General features: G+C 42.6%; 1 protein-coding gene across 1 annotated transcript in view; it reads right to left on the bottom strand.

Annotated features, from left to right (window-relative positions):
- Positions 1-2,281: 2,281 nt before the first annotated feature.
- The window catches only part of vegfc (vascular endothelial growth factor c), a 39,109-nt gene continuing 20,615 nt past the window's right edge, over positions 2,282-20,775 (bottom strand). The window contains exons 4-7 of the mRNA XM_036517036.1: positions 20,060-20,199; positions 10,579-10,688; positions 7,655-7,976; positions 2,282-2,678 (exon numbers count right to left, since the gene is read on the bottom strand). Coding sequence (XP_036372929.1) covers positions 2,570-2,678; positions 7,655-7,976; positions 10,579-10,688; positions 20,060-20,199 — 681 coding nt within the window. The 3' untranslated portion in view covers positions 2,282-2,569. The remainder of the gene's footprint in view (positions 2,679-7,654; positions 7,977-10,578; positions 10,689-20,059; positions 20,200-20,775) is intronic.

Below are 20,775 nucleotides of genomic sequence, written 5' to 3'. Positions count from 1 at the left end.
CCACCTCATTGGAGGCCCAAAGAGGCAGAGCAATTCCACTGAAAGGCTAGATGTGATCTTTTTTTCCATTCTGTTTTAATGTCTGTTACTGGTTATTTCATGGTGTCAGGATCCATATCCTTTGTTTTCCAGACCTCCTCCTGGGGACGGACAATCAACAAATCGGCGGCGTCGTGGCCGGCTGTCTAGCTCACCCCATCCGAGAGTGTGTTGGGGGGGGGGGGGGGACAGATTTTGTACGGACACGCCGTATCTCGAGCAAACCGCAACAGGATGCGTCCGGACGGAACCAGAGAGGCGAGGGTAAACGCACACCAGATGTAGCGCGGCCGCACGGACCTGACGGATGACCTGACCTGTGGTTCGGGGAGGGTGGGGTGGGGTGGGGGTGGGGGTGGGGGGGCTCTGGAGGATAAGGGGCCACCTGGTGATTAAAAGCACAAGATAAAGGAGGAGCAGTGCTACAATGTCGCGTCTCTCCCCAAACAGACTTTGTGAGAGGCGATGAACTCTAACCTGCTGCATTGTGATTTGCACGCCCTATGTTCCAAGATTCACGTGTGCACGATGATGAATGCTACGTAAAAACACCAAGCCAAAAAGATAGAGAGCGCGCACACACACAGATACCTGCATGCAGACGTGGTAAGCAGCACCGTCATGAGCTGGAAACTGGACTGATTTATCCCGTGAACCGCATATGGTGAAAATTGAGCCTGAATATCAGGGGAAACCAGTACTGCCCAGATTCTTTTTTTTTCCGTTTTAACAGATGAAATCAAGATTTATTTTCAGCATAAATGTTCTGTTTTTTATCAATATTTATTTTAAGAATGACGTCACATAACCAGGTCCATGAAGAACAATCATTTGAAAATGGAAAACCACAAAGGAAAAAAGGACCTCGTGCCAAATTGTACAAACTCAATAATATTAGTAAAAAAATGTAACGAACTTTGTATGTTCACTGGATACAAACAAAAAAGAAAAAAAAAAAAACACAGAACGCCCATCAACATTTTACATCACAGGAGCACAAAGTCTATTTTCATCATACATGTCTAATTACACTATTGATAATCACCTGTGTGTTTATAATAAATATCCCCATTGAAGTACATAAGGTCTGGCATTTTTCTGGATAAACCTATGATGCTGGACACAGACTGATGTTTGAAGGCATGCAGCGGACAGGGCATATGGTGACCTGGGTTTAGCTTTTCCACGCTTCCGAAACGCATTTGCAGCATTGTTGACATCACCTCAATTAAGCTATCACAAACTCAAGATCAGGGTTATTCACTGCAGTGTCTGCGGAGTACAGACTTTGGTTTTAGGGATAGCAAAGAAACAAGGGGCACAACAGGCACATCTAGTCAGACTAAAATGTATGCCATTCAGCCTCTGCCCCCCCCCCATTTTCCGAGACTTATTTTGATTTCATTGCACCTTGACACCAAAGAACTCTCTCAGGTGGAGCTCCAAAGCAACTGCAGTCCCCCCCCCTTGGTTTCTGGGTGCCTGTGGCTCTTCCAGCTTTATGGCAATTTATGGCACTTCCTCCTGTGGGAATATCTCAGTACAGTCCTCTGTCATCTTTAGCTTGACCTCACGCTCTCACTCTCTCTTCCTTTCTTTATCTCTGTCTGATGGGTTGACCTTCAGATTTACGGGAAAAGCATCAGCCTCTTCAGACTTCCTAAATCATCTTCTGCTGACTGTCACATGGTTAATCATAATCCAATAAGCCAGGGTGGTTTCTGGGAAATGTAGTACAGGTACATTGTGTCATGGTGGCCAATGTCACAGCTGAGCAACAGCAAAGTCCTTCCACCAAGTGGGCTTTATATGTTGCCAGGGCAATTTTGAGGACAAATTAGTCATAAAGTGAAATGCTAAATGTTGTTTAGGCCATACATTGTGAGCAGTGTGTTCAGGAAAATCTAAGGATAAAATGCATTTACATATGTTTTTGTTACTTTTCAAGCATTTTGAGTTGGTGGGTAGATTCTAGACTACATTTTGTGCCTTCCATTAGAGAAAATATTATGAAAAAACAAAGGTTTTCTATATTATATAACTGTAAATAATGTCTGCCAGATTTGTGACAGAATAGAGATATGTGTTCATCTACAATCCCATACTTGACTACAAATAAGTTAGCAATATATAATACAACTTTATATTTTATTTTAAAGGTACTTCACATGATACAAAAATATTGATCACAGTGTATTTTCTTGAAAAGATTGAAATTGCTATAAACAAGAATGTTGCAAACATTTAGTGGCAATAAATTATATAATCATTATCTGACAAATAACAAAACCAACCAACCAAAAAAAAAAAATACAAATAAAAGGCTTATGCCTTTGATCTCTCCCCAATATTCAGGTCTTCAGAAAGTTCGTGACGTGATGCTGGGGTGAACCTTAATGTTTGCGCTGTTTCCCCAAATTTGCCAAGGTAATGCACATATTCTGTGTCCATCGGGCTGTTTGTGACCTTAACTTTGGTCCACATTATAGTGTCTTTAAATTGACCAGTTTGTTACACCGCGTCGTTATGCTCAGTCCAGTCTCCGCCAGTACGTTGGTATGCAGCGGCACACTTCCTCGCTGAAGTAAAGTCCGGCCTCGCACTTTCTCCTCCGAACTTCGCACGGTGGCCGGTAGCAGCTGTTGAGTGAGAAGAGAAGCCTTAGTTTTCTTTCTGACATTTATAAACATGAGCTTCGTGATGTTTTTTTTTTTTTTTTTTTTTTTGTTGCTTTCAAATGTTTGGTTTTACTTGTGTTTCTTTCACATTCTGGTTTTCAGTTCTTTCTATTTTGTAATTAGTTATAGCACAGGCATTGCCCATAGTCTTACAGTCACCTCATCATGTGCTCTGAACTGTTGTGCACTTAACCTGTATACGCACGTAAAAAGGAATAAGTAAAGTAAATGGGATTAAACTAAGAACAGCAGCATACTATGCAATAAAACAGAATATGCAGTTACAAGGAGTTGACTGTTCTCCAAAAAACACTGCAAAGTGCAGACAAACTGACTCACTGAAAAGCATTTTTGAGGTTAGCTGCACATAAACAGTAATTAATCAAAGTACACAATAATCAGTACACACTCTAAAAGACTGTAACAAACTAAAGGTGGGCCGAAACATTAAGCAAATATTACTGGTGGAGGCTGGAGACTTCATTGATTTCATTGAGTGGTATGAAGTACTGGGACCCCAAGGCCAGAACGTTTCAGATGACATCAATGTCCATTGTGGACATGCAGGTCTTGCTTCTGTCAATAGACCATAAATCATGCGTAATGAGAAAGCAGTGCTTATTCCTTTTTAGGTATGGGATACCAGAATTTGACACCTACAGGCTGCCATCTGGAAACCACACAAAGGCACTGAAATGTGATATATGCACATATGTGTATAATGTGTGTGTGTGTGTGTGTGTGTGTGTGTGTGTGTGTGTGTGTGTGTATATATATATATATATATATATATACATATACATGTATATATGAATAGGCGTTCTTGTTGACCGACATGTTTGGAGTTAGTAAAGCAGGACCACAGCATGATCACTGGCAAGAGAGAGAATGATGTCACCACTGTGTTGGCAGCTGCCCCTTTGGCTAATTACTCCCTAACATGATGACAGGCTTGTTAAGGGCTCCTACTTTACACAGACTGCAGCCAAGCAGGCTGACCTCCTGTCATCCAGACAGCTTACCTTGTAAACCATTCCTCACAATATAAGTTGAATTCTTTGCTGTGTAAAAAAGGTAAAAGGTATTGGAAAAGATACTGAACTTAGGCAGTCGAGACTCAGTTCTCAGAAGCAGACACAAGGGGTACACTGAATAAATACAGTAGAATCACAATCGCTATTGAGAAAATGTTTTCATCCTCGTTGTTTATTTACTTGCAGTTTGTCGTATACGTACTTTCTTATTGTTAAGTGAATTTTATGTGACATCACCATATGCTAACATTGTGTGAAACGAACTTATTGTAACGACGTCGCCCCCTCCCACTTCGGCTTCAGCCATTCAGCGCTCAGCATTGCCGACCTGCTAATCACCGGTCTGATCAGCAATTATCTCCCACACCTGTCTCCACCTCGTTAGCTTTGATTTGTTCCCCTATATAAGCCCTTGTGTTTAGTTCACCGGTGCGAAGTCTACTCTCGCGTAAGGGTATGCTAAGCCCGGTTTCTCAAACGCCTCGATTCCCGCCTGTATCCCGTCTGATCTTCTGCTCGTGCCCTGTTTGTATCCTGCCCCGTTCCAGAATAAAGGGTTTGCTGTTCCGCACTTGTGTCCAGCTCCCATTGCAGTTATGCAGAGATTCAAATGCAGAAAAAATTCCCGGAAAAGGCAATACATTTCATATGTGTACCCCCCCCACCTGTGCAAACATCTGAAAAGCACAGTGAGCTTTCCCCAAACCTCACTAACACAATGTGCCACTGACAGCTGACGACTGGAAAAATAGCTGTTTTGGATTCGTGGGGTGTGCAATATGCATACACACACAGACACTACAACGGTTGGGAAACAAATGGATGTAATTATTTGTTTTGCTATAACAGATTTACATATTAAGCGGTATCTGCCTGTGGACGCCTCCACCGCATTGTGTTCATTCTATTCATCATATTCTATTTGTATCTTTTTTGTACCTAATTTTTCCCCTGTCAAGTTTTCTGTTATTACCTACACACTGCATCGTTACCTGTGGAATATTTAGGATAGTCAGCCTCACTGCCCAATAGTGCGCGCTCCAAATTAATCGTCACGTCCCTGTCACTTCAACTCAGTGCATGTGCTGGGAAAAGCAAGGAGGAAATTTCAATCTCGCAGAGTCATATTACTCGGTCTGGACTGTTGCAAAATACCAATATTTCACTAATCACTTGCATGTGATGTTTGCCATGCCTTTTTGCATCCTCTTAATCGCGGCCACTGAATTCAGCCACCTGAGCATGCAGGTATAGTACAGTATTAATGCCTGATGGGAAGCCATAATAACAGTTTACCTAATGCTTACTGAAAACTTATTTCACTAAAAAATTTTAGGTGGACTCTGAATTTAATTGGAAACATTGTGTCTCTCAGATGATGTCCCCACACTCCAGCGGATTTCGCAGAATGAATGAGCGGATTGTCTGCCTTGCCTTAAGGCTGAAATTTGATAGACGCTCTTTCAGTTTTACATTAAGTGTTTTGGCAGCAGACATCATCTTAAAGCCAGTGATCAAGCATGGCTCGAGAACACACAATATCGCAAGGATGAAATTCCCAAGCACTTTTTTCTTTCTCAATAAACGTATTATTATTACTCAGTCCGGGGGGGGGGAGGGGGGAGGGGCAAATATTGCCTGGCTCGGTCCCAAATGGGTCAAGAGGGGCACGATTCTGCAGCTACATTTGGATTTCTGAAAAGAATGCCTGGATGTTGTTGGTGATTGCATGATAAGCTTACGATGTGATGGTGTGCGATATTTGTGTCCGTGCACGGTCAACAAAATGCTGCTGCTTTTAATTTTGAAACAATTTCAATGAGCCATTGGATTTTTTGCCTTATGGTACTCCAAAAAAAAAAAATCAAACCCAGATAAAATAATGCAATGCTTCTTATGATGGATTCATTTTTGTAGAAGTACATCTTGATTAAATCAAACACCATGACAAGTAATTACACAGTCAAACTCCACAGGAAAAGGATTCTGAATGCCTAGTTCGGTGATTAATCAGTCAGTTGACGTCTCCTTCATCAACAGAGATCCACATTTTACTTAGATTAGATGCAATTATCAGTTGGACTCAGTTTTCTAATGTGGCTCATTTCACAAATTACATGAAACATGCATATGAAAAGATATTGCATAAACAAGTCAATATCTTTTTTATGCCATAAATCGTTACTTCATTTTTTATATTCTTTAATATTCTTTGGTATATTCTTTCATATTTTTCTATTAATTTGATCCAAAGAAGTTGAGTATTGTTATCTTTCAGCGGTGAATTATTGTTTATTTTATCAAATTTTTAGGACTATGTTCATTGGAGCTTTCTCATGAAGTTTGCAGAATGTTCAGATTCTTAATGAGAAATACAATTGTGGATATTTTGCTGGAAATATTTTTCTGAAACCAGAGACATGTCAGCTTCATTTAAAAACACAACCCATGGCTGTGATAGAAAACAGCTGTTTTGGATTTTTCTTTGAAATATTGCACATGAGATGTTTGATTTGGCAAGAAGAACTCTTTCGGATAATATAGGATGCACATAATTGGGTAATCAAGTCAAAAAACAAATACAAAATTATCAGTATTTTTTAAATCAAAATCACGTTTCCTATAAAAATATACATGGACTTGTAATTTCCTGAATTGTCCTTTTCATGGAAGTAAAATCTAGTGTTGGTTAGAAACATACTGACAGAGTGTAACATCATATATTTTGAATGTAAAATGATTATGCAACAGTAATCTATATTTGTATCCATTTTATAAGTAGTGTTCCATGATTTGAATCTATGCCACTGCCACAATAACTTGGCAGTTCCAAGTTCCAAACTAAACCGGAAATGAAAATGGACACTTTAAACCAGAACTGCAATCCCTCAGATTCAGCTGAAGTTACATAGTCCAGAGAAACGTTCTCTGACTAAGCAACAATCTTTAAGCCACTCAAACATTATTTCAGGTTTGTAAACTCTGAACCCTGACGAATCAATTCAATCAAAACTACAATCTGGCACCCTCAGACCTGAGGCACTTTCAAAGCATACATCACTGAAGCTCTCTCTGACTATCAGCTATGCAAGGCTTTCTTTAATATCTGTGGACAGCTCACACTGCATACTGTGAATACACTCTACTTTGATTATGTCTGAGTGGTCCTACTGGAAAACTTTTTGTCTCCTACCTCAACCCAGAGCTATGCAAACATGCACGAGACAATCAAATAGGTACATAATACAAGCTGGCAGCTTTCTATCAAGTATTCAAACTCTGAATTGAAAAAAAAGCCACTAGCTGTCACTGCTGTTACAACTGTAAGAAAATCAGTCCTCATCTGAAGAGAGAATATGAAGGAATATTTACATATTTACGTATAATATTTCAGTATTTATTATGCTGACTGCTGTTGTAAAATTTGCAAGCATCAGTCTATACATCACAAAGAAGTCTAAATTTGCATGAACTGATCAAAATACATACTTACTTTACTCTCCGTACCAACACACTGTGATTGAAAACACTAAATCAGTGACAGTTTCACCCATTTATGGCTTCAGTTTCACTCATTTATGACTTCCCTAAACCTCACTCTCTTTTTTATCACTTTTAAAAGGAAAGGTTTTTAACATGCATGCAAGTTTCACATTACATTACTGTCATTTAGCAGACGGTCTTATCCAGAGCGACTTACATAGGCTACATTATCGACACGCTATCCATTTATACAGCTGGATATTACCTGAGGCAATTCCGGGTTAAGTGCCTTACTCAAAGGTACAGCAGCAGCGCCCCAGCAGGGAATCAAATCAGCGACCTTTTGGCTACGAGCCCTGCTCCTTACCACCACGCTACACTGTTTTAGCACAGAATCGTTGAAAAAGCTTCTCCGGTTACCTGCAGGTGGCTTGATGAAACCTCTTCCCCTTCAGAAAGCACTTGTTGGGCGACTCGGTGCACTCGCAGACGCACTTGCTGGGGTTGAGCGGCTGGTGCTTGGGGCAGACCTTGGCGCAGGTGCACTGGCAGGTGTCCCTGTTGAAGGCCTGGTTGGGCCCGCAGGGGGCGGCCGGCCCTTTGCAGACGCACTGGCAGGAGTGTTTGTCCAGCTCCTTGTTGGGTCCGCAGCTGGACGACCGCAGGTGTTTCCTGCACACGCACTGACACGTCTCCTCGTCCAGCTCTTTGTTCGGCCCGCAGATATCGTCATCGAATGATTCTGATTGGAATTTAAAAAAAAAAAAAGAAATGAGTAAGCTTATTACTTATTACTTATATTTTCACTACTTCATTTCTTAAAAATCACAACAGTACCCAGCAGGCGTTAAAATAACTGATGCAATGACTTCTTTCTTCATTTTGTTCACAGGTTATAGTAAAGATGATTTCATTAATTAAATGTCCATCAGGGATTCATCTGAAACCTTATTACACTTCAGGAGTATGGTGGGGTATTTCTCAGAAAATATCAGTGATTCAGCCATTTTTTATTATCTTATTTTTTATTATCTTTGATTTATCTATAGAAACATTCTTGTTTTAACACTTACAGTTCCTTGGGAAGAAATTCAGTGAATATTAGACCCAGGAAAAGTATTAAGCAACTACAAGGTAATTGGATGGCTTTTAATGCCTTTAGGGTGTCCAACCAAGCACTTTAACTGGGTTTTCTTTTTTTCAAAGAAAAACAAAGCCAATGACTTTGCAATTGCAATGGCAGGCACTTCAACAAATTTAGAGTAGAAAGGTAAATACACCTAGCACATGACTAATCACAGCCTCTTTCTCTGTTCTGTGATTTCAAGTGTATCCCAAGGTCTGTAAAAACAGTATTACACACAAGGTGTTTATAATTAGACTTCACAGTAGACTGTGCATCTCAAAAGTACTTTACAATTTTCCCAAATCTTTTACACTTTACCCTTTTAGACTAAAAAAGGTCTAAAAAAAAAGGCGATCATGGTGCTCAGTAAATTAGATTCAGGATAGGAAAAAATCCACCAGTTTGTTTTTTACACACGTGACAATTGAAATATTGATGATGCTGTTCGTGATCAGTCAGATGATTGACTCTCCCCAAGAGAAAGCCGTCTGCTTCGGTTTCGTTATTTATTATTAGTCATCAGCTGTCTTGTGGATTTTAGGCTTAAGAGTTGTGGTCTGGTGGGTCCAGCATCTGATGGTATGGAATGCTTCGTGGCCCTTTTTAAGGCCTTCTCCGAGAGCTTATATAAGGGTCCGCTTGCTTCACGCATCAGGTTCCAGTTGTTGTTTGACTTTATGATAAACTATTTGAAATAGAACATTCCTGCTCCAAATTCCTCACAATACATTTTCCCCTAGTGGCACAAACAGATGTTTTCCTTTTCTATCCTGGCAAATAATTTAACTTGATAGCTAATTCTGTTACTGTTTTCTACAGGCTATAAAAATGCCCTGGAATTTGGCTATAGCAAGCCTCAGATTCCTACCATTACAGTGTTTATGTGTTTTTGATGAACACATTTTGGATTACAATAGCAAAAGATTTGTATACTGTAATTTTTTCACTGTTTTTCCAGTGTGGAAATCTGTATCAATCTATTGTGGTATGTCATTATCCAGATAAAATTTATGGTTATTATTACAGTGTAACAAATGTTTAGCTTTTTATTTATCATGATTTGAATAGTGTGAAGACAGAGTGGTTTCTATAGACAGCAGCTGAACTAACTCATCTCTTCATGTTTTCAGTTTAATTCATCTGTTTTTTATTGCCCCAGAGTTCTGTGCGAGATCTAATTTTTGACAGGCAAGCTTAGACAGCCTAGCTGTGCAAGGCCACAGACCTCCAAAATCTCTGCTTAATTCATCACTGACATTATTTACTTGTTAAAAAACCAGCCCCTCTACTGGGTTTGGGGTGTGCTGGTACTGCCATAATTTTAATGTAGCTGATCAATGAGCGTCTGGGTCTTTTCTAAGCACTGTATTTTTCAACTGATACCCCTACAACATCCATATTCGTTTTGGCTGTTATATGTTAAATGTGAGTACTGTGCGCATTCGCGAGGACTCCCTCTCCCGCAGGACTGTCGGTGCCTTTTATTGGCCCATGGCAGACGCATGAGCACAATGCCTCAGTTTCATCCAATCACGAACAGCGCCAGTACAGCCCTGTCTACTTCAGTCTGCTCCGTTCACTTCCTGCTCAGGACTCGCCGTTGTGTTGGGAGAGTGTGAAATGTGCCAGCTTCCGTCTGGCGCTCCGAGGAACCCAGCCAAGCCGGTGGGGTGGGGGGGTATGGGGCCAATGAGGCTGGCACCATCAGACTCGCCACAATGCAACACTGTCCTCCTCTACAGCCATGTCCTTCAGACAGCCCTGGCTGATTAACACTGTCTTTGGACACTTCCTCATTACACAGCAGCCTAACGGCACCGTCTGAGTGGGGAATTCTCCTGCCCTGTGCATTTTTTCCCTCCTGTATTTTCATAATAAGCCCTGCCTGCACACATAAATCACCGTGAGAGGCACAACTCTACCAATGCATGTTCCTTCATTAAGTAAATGTGCCATATTCATATTATTCGTTGCTTATGGTTTTGTACAGGGTAGGCTGTTCAACTACAATCGTATGAAAATGACCAGATATCACTGATGTCTCTCATCCAGTCAAAAAATTAACTGGAAAAGGTTCCACAACCAGCAGTTTATCACCTCCAGTTCACAGGTTTCTCCTCCTATAATACTGATGTTATCTTTGATTTAAAAAAAAAAGGGAAGAGCCGTTGTTTGGTGGCTGGTGGCGTCCAGTTTGAATAAAGCAGGCGGGACTCACCGGATCCAGCGTGCTGCGAAGGGAAGGCGATGTCGTGCTGGAGCGCACATCGGCATATGTGGTTATTCCATATGTGGTTCTTCGGACACGTTTTGTTTACCACGTTACACCTGTAAAAGGGGAAACGAACCATTAGCTCAGGGGGCAGGCAGAGGCCTGAAACAAGGGAGCACGTTCAACATGCTCCCGTGCTCCCACATGCTCCCCATGTTTTGATATTTTGTTTATGCGCTGCGCTAACATCTGTTGACAAAAACGGCTAGCGCATCAATCTTATTTAAGATTTCTCTGGGCGGTTGCATCTGGACGAGGAGAGGGGCGCCAAGCAGAGACGATGTCTCAGGAGAGCACACCTGGAAGCGGACGTGTGCCATTATTCTTGGTTCTGATTAGCTAACGATTAGCTAATTTGCTCCACGTCTCTGCCCAACTCTCTGTGCAGCCACCTCCTCTGCGTGTTTTATGATCTGTGAAAGTTATTTGACACTTCCTGGTCAATAACAATATGCTTCCTTGGCTCATTTCTACTGTGTCTGTCAGTAAGGAATAAATTTAGGAGAGGAAAGCAGATACAGCATTAAAGAAAACAACAACAACCTGAAAACCTCCTTCTACTGAACTGATGTAATTGGCATAAAGATCCTTTCCAGTGTGGTCCTTTGGAGACACTTTCCCACTTATAAGGCCATGCATAAAACATAATTTATGTGCATGTTTCCAAAAGCCCAACCTTTTCTATTGAAAGAGCTGTTAAAACAAATGATATCACATTTTGTCTTATATTTGTTATCTCTGTTTTTTTGGAAATGTTTACAATGGTTGTGAAACAGTTGGTTGTGAAAAACAAGCCAGCGCTGACTCCATAAATTCTTCACTAGTGTTTATGACCAAAAATATTGGCATTGCTCATCCGCATTCAGAACATAAATATCTTTCAAAGGATATGAAAAGTCATGTACAAAGACACATCACCATGAATGCCATAATATATACACTCATTAGCTACATGAGCAAAACTTTCAACGGCTGCCTTTTTTCTGTACCTGTAATATACCTACAGGGTCTCTGACCGATCTGTTTGCTTTACAGTTTTCCTGTGATGGCTTTGGTGCTTCATTGAACATGGGGGCCATCTTGGTTTGATCAAGTTCCAAAACTGTTATTAGACACAACTGCTGTCTTCAGCCATTTCAAAGACCACAGGTTTCAGTCAACCTTTACCATAAAGCAGCCATATATAACAACATGCAATGTTTAATGTAGCATTTACAATAGGTCCGGGTTGAGTTTATTTGAACAAATAAAAGGGTGCAGATACCATTCCTGTTTTCCGTAACTGACATAAGACTCTAATCTCTGACATTTTTCACCATCTGGAAAATACCACTGTGATGACTGACATTTTTAAAAAATCAACATAAGTTGTGCTTATCCAACAGTTCTGTTATCATTTTGATTGGACACTGAAAAGCAGGCTCTTTCAGGAGGTCTCACTATTTAAGTCCAAAAATAACACAAAAGGGAGGGGGCCCCTGAGTGACTCAGATGGCAACAAACTTGTCTTGAGCGCAGGCTGTAGCCCTACGGCCCAAAATTGGCTGTGTCATCTGTTAACAGCAACTGGGATTCCCACAGCGGTGGAACAAATTAGCCTTGTTCCACCAGAGGTAGGGGAGGCAGCCTGATAACCGCCCCCCCCCCCCCTTCACAACAACCCTCAATATCATGCGACTCATTGGACACCTGTAATCTGCTCAGATGATGTCAGTGGAGTAGCACCTATCCTCCAATCAGCGCCCCACCTACAGCAGTGCACTGTGGGACTTGTAGTGTGAAAAAGTCACATTAGTGTGTGCAGGCATATCGGGGGATTGCATTTGCCTCCCCAGTCCTCCTGTGAGTGAAGATGCTGTTGTTTTGAGTCAAGCCTAAAGCAGTACAGCCGGCAATCACAAACATTTGGGTGAAAAGGGGGAAAATGCCAACCCCCCCCCCCCCCAAAAAAAAAAAAAACACAAAAGGGGTGAGGTTAACCTTCAGATCAATATTTTCCACAACAGGTGGGTATTGCATCGAAATGGCTCATGAGGGGGTTTAATAAGTTCTCAAACCTGCAATCACTGCCAATGCACATTCATCATAGCCCACAAAAAAAAACAAAACAAAACCACTTCCAACCCCCAAGAAACCAACAACTAACTTAACATAATTCTAAATAAGGAAAGCTGTTGAGATCCTATAAAATATAATTACAAAAAACCCTGGAAGACAGATGGGAACAGGTGGCACTCAACGTTTAAATTTATGCTAAGAAAAACATATGTCTCAAATTAATTACTGCGTTTACTCAAGAGTGCGTTATACGTGCTGGGGCAAGAAAGCTTTGAGATATGGTTTCCGCTATAGGTGCTGACATAATGGTTAGGAAAGAAGTTCTGAAATTCCACACATCTCACTTCAATTCCCACAACAGTGCAGTCAGAGTGCGTGCACCGGCCCCCTCGCACGCGGTCGGTGGGTCCGCAATATTAGGGCAACACGCTGGACCACTGGAAAATGTTTCTCCTCTTAAGGCCCTCTCTATAATAAACCTCTGCTGAGGAAATACCTGTCAGAGGTGAACTGTCAGAGCAGGGCAATTCTTTCAAAACTGGAACGCTTCGTCCTGGAAGCGAAGAGGACAGGTCTACCTGCTCCAGCTCTGATTTATGAGGGCCCCCTGTCCGCCGTGTGATTTAATCGGCTTGTGGCCAAGCCAGCGACGACCTCATGCCCCCCCGTCACTGCCCCCCGGTGTCACCCAGAGTCCACCGGGCACAGACCTAATTCCCAGCAGGCCTTGCGCTGGGGCAGGGCTGCCCCTGGCCTCCGCTATCTCCCGGCCTCAGCGGAGGTGGACACACCGTGTGGAAAGGGCCGGAAGCCGTGGCTAAGGTTACCCTGTGGTTCTGTGGTTAACAGCCCTGGCAAACGGCCTGTGAGGAGTCATGTGGCTCAAGCACCTTATCAGTTGCAGACATCCACAGACTCCAGGGGGTCTAGATTCAGTACTAACCCCCCCACCCACCCCCTGGTGGTTTGCTCCGCGGGTTTACGATTCCAGCGTCTTCAAAAGCCCCGTGATGTACGACACTGCGACCGCGCTCCGCTTGGGGGGGGGGGGGGGGGTTAGTGCATGAAAAAAATAAAAAGAGAGCTGGCCCTGACAATTCTTGGAGAGGTTTTCATGGAGCCTCACACTTCCAGAGAATGAATCACTCGAGAGTGCAACTGTTCTCCACGCGATGACTGTCGGAGAGCACTGTTGCATTTCGAAAGAGAGAATTATCCTTTATTTTCGAATGATACAGCAGAGCAGAAAAAAAAGACCTCAGATCATTGCACTTTGAAACATAATGAATCGCCTAAATCTGCTTTAAATTTGGAGACATTTCATTTAAAATGTACTCATTCAAAACAGTCATAGCCATAATTAATGTTCTCGTGCTGTTTATTTAGATAAACAGAAACAGACTGGGGACTGTCGTGAAAAAAAAGGGGGGAAATTTCCAGTAACGGTTCAGTGGCAAACTACACCACTGCAGCGCTTGTCAATGTGTTTCCAATTACCATATGCTATGCGGCTTAAAAAGACAACACATTCTTGCCGGCAGAAAGGATTTCATGACATGTCCAGCAATGTGTGTGGAAGACATGTTACCTGATGACTAACATGTGCACTTGCACCTTGCATAATGTTAAGCAGCTGCGTCTGGTCGGACTGACAAGGTGTCAGCATGATGATGCATAAGCATGGCAATCTCAAAAGCACATTTTCCCATTTGCAGCCTGATTTAGATCTTGAAAATGCAGCCCGATTTATAATTCTGCATAGTCTAAGTTGAAAAAAAAACAAAAACCAAAAACAAAATACGTGTGTATCTTGAAATCCGACCAAACACATAACTTGCAAATTCCACACATGCGTGGAAGTTGTGACATTAATGTCCTGAAAAGAATAGTCTCTATACTGAAATTCTTGAATTCCCTGGCTGTTACGCAGTTGTGCGTGTGGATGGACTAGCTCTTAGTATTTATGATGATACAAGTTTTAGAACAGCCTTCTTGGCCACTGAGTACTGTAAAAATCTTTTGCATAGTTCCCGTCCAGGGAAAAACATATAAGCATTGTAATTCATCTGTATTTCATTTGCCTGTAGTAACGGACATAGACAACACATAATATTATTATTGTTATTGTTTGGAGGTATTGGCCAATGAAATTACTCTGTCAAATTAACACCAACACTGTCTTTTCATCCTGTAAATCGTCCAATTGGACGCTCTCATTGGACAGAAAAAGGAATGCACGTTGCATATTTGTTAGGCTGTGTAATCGAGAGTAACCTGCACCGTCTCTGGCAAAATGTCACGTCTTCCACTGATAAAGCTCCAGAGCACGTCATTTTAGGTAACAGCAGGAGCGCTCTTTGAGCTTCCTGCAAGCTAAGATAACCGGCCCTTGTTCTTAAGAAAACCCTCTGTTCACCCAACGCAGTGACTCAGTTCCAAATACCCCAAAGTACAAAATGTATTGCCAGACTTTAATAATTAATACCATCATTTTTACAAATCCCCAAGCACAGACAAGACAGAGACAAGTGTGGTATCTGACTCAACATGCTGCTCCTCCCAAACACAAAATTTTGAATGGTTCCGTCTGTGCTTTTTATAACCCCTGCAGTTTTACTCTTCATTCTACCCATTACTGCCTTTGGGCTGCAAAAATTAAGGTATTATCACCTCTCTTTGGCCCTGTGTCCGGCTATAGATATCCCTGTTGGACAGCTGGTCTCCAGACCTGCGCAGCAACCATCAAACCGTTTACATGAAGGCTGAGTGCTCGGGAACTTTCCACAAGCGTAACTCAGGATGAAGACCGGATGAAAAGAAATCCGCCGGGGTTACAGACACCAGGTTTTCCTTCTGATGTAGTGGCACAATGACATGCAAATTAGACATGGGGAGGGGGGGGGGGGGGTCATGCCAAAAAGCCCCCTTTCCTTGCAAACAGGGTGATAATCAGAACAAGCCCACGCTTCTATGCCCAAGCTCCTTCCTGGGCGGAAACTCTCCGGTAAAGTGGTGTCAGACTGTGAACTGGAAGCAGCAAGGGCATTGGCTCATGGGCAAGGCCCATTATGATGTCATGGCATAGAGCCAGCGTCCAATTGACTTCCACCTCCGGCGAGTCAAAGATGTGGGCTGGTCAGAACTGAAGGCGGCTATAACACACACATAATTGCCCAGGGTAGCTTGGAAATGTTCTGGAGGTCCTGCACATTAAACAATATCCACAGCGATGTAAGAGGCACCAACGTATCACCCTCCGCCATAATTAACCCCACTGCTGGCATGGGGGTTGCTTGCGAGAGGCTATTCTTAAGGTCAGGGCTGGATTTGAAATGTCTACCCTCAGCATGTAAGTCGAACATCCGGCATTACTCAGTGTATGACCCCTCTGCACCAAACAATGTGAACACATGATACAGTTCCAAATGGTTCCCAGCTACATCAGGAAGCGCATAGATGCCTTACAGCGTACCACAGAATGCAGACAAAAGAAATGATATATTATTTGCCTGCTGCAAAACATCTGTTTTTTCTTACGTGAGGCCTGGCTTTCTAGGCTGTCCCAAGGGATACATTTCCCCCTTGCTTTTGTTATTGCAAATCACTCCGACATCACAAAAATCACCAAAAACCCACCACGACACCGCAGTATTAATAAACAAGCCTTCCAGGTAATGCAGCTCACAGTCTGAAGCTGAACTTAATGCCTGCCACGACAAATGGAGATCTCGATTAGAGTAATTCCTCATTATTTCAGAAACGGTCCCTTTAGCGTTCTCCCATTACACCAAAACAGGGTTGTGCCACAAGCCGTTTAGGTGAGTGATTGCGAGAGTGAATTTTCTTAACAGCATCTGCAAAATGTTACACAATATGACAGGGTACAAAGACATTGGACAAGGGCCTTGGACAAAAGGTTAAAATCTGACCGTACACATTAACCAAGACAAAGGTGAGGCGCAAATCCTGATGAAGAGAGCCATTTATACAGAGAGTAAACACACAAGCAGAGAGCGGGATAGCAGACGTTTCAGCGCCTTTATTGACAGCCTTTGGAAAAGGCATTTCAGCTTGTTGTTGATCTGCTTTTGCATTACTTCATGTTTTCACATTGCATTCCGGTTGAATAAGCGGGTCCTCGTGCGGGCTGCAGCGAGGCCTGTTTTCCTCATGCCTCCAGGCCGGCGCTCGCCTCGTCCCAAACATCATTCGGGGATGCGGTAATGAGCTGGCTGCGAGAGCCGTCCATGTGGGATCGATCTTGGCTCCTGGCAGCCCTCTCAGTCACCAGAGCTCGCAGGGACACCAGCGCACCCAGAACGAACGCGGAGGGCTTGTGGATTAGCGGTGTTACTACCTGGGCCAGCTCCAGCTTTTTCAGGACCCCTCCCCACCTCCCCCACCCCCCGACCCAACAAAGCCCAACCCCCCGCAGCAGCACACAATAATATCCACAAACATACACTGCATAGAAACGCGGTTAAGTACTTTCTATTGTTTAGAAGAACTTAATAAACAGAGCTTGAAACACAACAGTACGTGGAATATCACGTTATTGCACTCCTATTGACCCATAAACAACATTACTCTGTTGTCCTACATAACATTTCTCAGCACCAGACACATACTGTATGTACACCATTTAGACATCATTTTTCTCTCTCTCTCTCTCTCTCTCTCTCTCTCTCTCTCTCTCTCTCTCTCTCTCTCTCTCTCTCTGAAATAGCTTACATATTGGCTGTCACACACTGTCGTCTTGTTTTTAGTTGTGACAGGGAAAGTAAATGTTGTGGAGGTAAACACCGTGGTAAACATTAAAGAGGTAAATATCAAAGATAAATACAGTAAAATAATACAAAATCATGTCAGGGCAACTCAAGGAAGCTACAGCTGCTTTTAGCCCATAACTAACTGTGAAGGAGAGCCTTCACCATCTCTGCCCAAGGACTAAATGTCACTTGTCGATTACTAGCTAATTGTGTCATTCATATGTTAGTCGTGTGCACCTGTGTTAATTTGTTTGGGGAATCGGCCTATTGGATAAGGAGACACACCTTACTGATTGACAGGTGACTGACAGGTGTGGCTACAGAGCAGGAGAAGGGCTCACTGTGTCCCTGCTGTTGGCTTGCATAGGCTGCTTTCTTCGTCTGTTTGGTTTTAAAATAAATTATTGGTTTTAACCTTTTGTTTTTGGCTCGTTTATTTTGAACAGCTGATAGTAGTCATAGCTTATTTACGAATGGTGTTCAGAGAGCTGATCCCAGGTCAGCTGTCAGTGGCAGAAAGTAAGAGCACATCGGTACATCTGGAATGACACCCCTTTTATTTTCCTTTGCTGTTGTGGGATTTTTGTATTGGGAAAATGAATACAAAATTGAAAATAAAAGTTTTGCAACTGATAAAAAATGCCATCGGTGGGGCCCTTGGCGATCACAGGGCCATTATAGCAGCGTACTCCGCCCGTGCCAGGAACCGCCCCAGGGTACTACAGCCCTTATTTTAGAGGATGACTCATTTCTGAGCACGCTTATGCACATGTCACGACCCAGTGAAAGGGGAAAAAAATGTTATTCTTCAGTTTTGACATAGATACAAGGCGGTAAACATTTATTCTACGCAAGATAAAACTGAGAGCTGGATTAAAAAAGGAAAAAAAATAGCTCATAAACAGCGTGCGAGCAAGCCTGGAAATGGAAAACGACAGAAGCCAAAAGCAAAAAGTGTAATACTCGCTTTTACTTTTAGTGAAAGCTGAACCCAAAAGAAACATGTTGAATGGCCTGATTAAGTGAACGTTGTGTATTTCTGAGTCTTGATTACTAAAATTACTTGCTTGGCCGGAAAATCGCAGCCTGGAAGCTCAGAGCAATATAAAGTAATCTAGAAAAATGAATGATGATGCAAGTAATATCAAATACTGTAGCACAGGAAACATTTCAGTGCAATCCAAAACAGTATCAGGCTACCATTTTGCCTCTAACATGTATGAAATTTGTCAGCAAAGAAAAAAAAAAAAAATCAATACGCGGAAAATGTATTGAATGAGATTCTTGCTCTTTGTCTTTCTATGTGGTGGTTTGACTTTAAAATGTCTTTGGTTTTAAAAACCAAAGACTCAAGTAAATACAATGATTCAGTGCATTAAGTGCATCAGATTAAGGCTAAAAGGCTATCTCCAAAAAGAAAGGCAATGTACATCATAGCACTTAAGTTCTTCGGTTCAGGTTTGAAAAGGTGACTCTGGAGCAGACATTACTGTCTTTGACCTGGGTGCTGAGCCCATCACGCTCACCTGCTGTACAGCCTAGGGGCCCTGCGCCTGACTATCTGATCTCAGCCGCACTGATGCAGTTCTGCTGCAAACTCTGTAAATACTATTCCCCCAACATGTTCTGATTAGCCCGACAGCATAAACACCCTCGCAGTCAAAGAAAACCATTGTAAGCCGCTAAATGTGTCTGTGGCGTTAGGCTGAGGCCAGGCTGCAACGGCGATGCTAATCCAGCCGTACGCTAACCCAGCAAATGCCTACAGCGGCCACTCTGTGTAAGATGCAGCCACAACATAAACACTACACTGTCGGTTTATTCTCATAAAGTATATGCTGCTTTTGGCACGGGCACAATGGAAAAACGATTTAAGGTCTTTCTAGGCTACAAATAAAAAAAAAAAACACACACACACACAATGAAGACCTGACTCCTTTTAGCAACTACAGCGTACAGTCTATCAGACTCCGCAATGTGGGAAGTTCATTAAAGTCCACCAAGGAATTTCCGCCTGCCACCGCATCCTACAACAGCACATTAACGTGAGGCTTTTGGAAGAACAATTGATACCGTAACCGCAGTGCCTATAGGAATATGAAAGCAGTACAACTGTGTGAGGGGAAAATATTGTTTCCGTTCAAAGTAAAACCCCTGCGTCCTAGACGCATGCCAGAAAAGCCAAAGGGAGATTATAAAGGAGTCCTGCGCACGCTGGACTCCACCACAATGATTAACCTGGAATGGGTGCTCGCTGATAACTCCAAGCACGAGTCCCACGGTGGCCAGTGTTACCTTTCCATTGGCTAATGACATACACCTACAAAGCCAACCAGATACTGGCTTCGATTAATCAGCCAAGATTCATCTAAGAACCAGCAACAGCACTGTACTACGTAAGGTCTAAATGGGCCCATTCTTGCTGTCAACATTACGGCACCTCGGTGCCGCACATCAAAAGTACTCATGGGCATAATGGCTTAAAATTATGCACTGTGAGATGGAAGCACATTGACAGTTTTAATGCGAATGATTGCCTTTGTTGGGGGAAACATGAAAGGCGAAAAGGATAATATAGATATTATAAAAGAGCCACTTACTCTGGTAGGGCCCGTCTTATGATGGAGTGCACCTGTCTGTATACGTCCAGCTTCGACAGGCATCGGCACAGGGTGTGGTTGGCGAAGCTGACGGTAACGGGCTTCGTTCCTTGCGTAATTGGTATGGTGATCTCAAAGAGCTACAAGCAAGAACAAGAGTGGAGAAATGTCAGACGAGAGAAACGAGCCTCCTCGAGGCTGAAAGCGTGGTTGTCATACCAACCAAACACACAGCAAGCCCTCTCCAAACAAACAAAGCTTTCACGTTTCTCCTTTTTTTGTCCGTCGTTGCGTGCTATTAGCGATCATAAGCGTGACCGTAGATTCGATCTGAACGCAACTCCGATAACACTGGGTTAGAGTGTGCTAAGAGGTTGTGCAATTCTGAGTCAATAAACTGCTGACTACAAGCCACGCTTTATATAAACTTTATATAAACCCTGGCCACTGTCATTAACAGACATATAAAGGGTAAAAGGGGCAAAGAATGAGGAAAGGAATAACGCATCTTATGATTAAGTACAGACAGGAAGAACACTCCACATATCATTGTCTTTCCTTTCACTGTCATAAACGCGGCTGTAAAGATGCCATTAGGAAAGCATGCCATAACTCCTCCGCCGGGAATCTGAGCGCGCTGTAAAAACGTTTTAATGAGATATTCCACTAAAGCATTTACATCGAGCTGTTCTCTCTGCATCGGTTTACCTTTGGCC

This window comes from Megalops cyprinoides, chromosome 22, assembly GCF_013368585.1.
Source record: "Megalops cyprinoides isolate fMegCyp1 chromosome 22, fMegCyp1.pri, whole genome shotgun sequence".
Taxonomy (NCBI): domain Eukaryota; kingdom Metazoa; phylum Chordata; class Actinopteri; order Elopiformes; family Megalopidae; genus Megalops; species Megalops cyprinoides.
The sequence above is the reverse complement of the archived record's forward strand: the minus strand, read 5'-3'. Positions and strand labels throughout refer to the sequence as shown.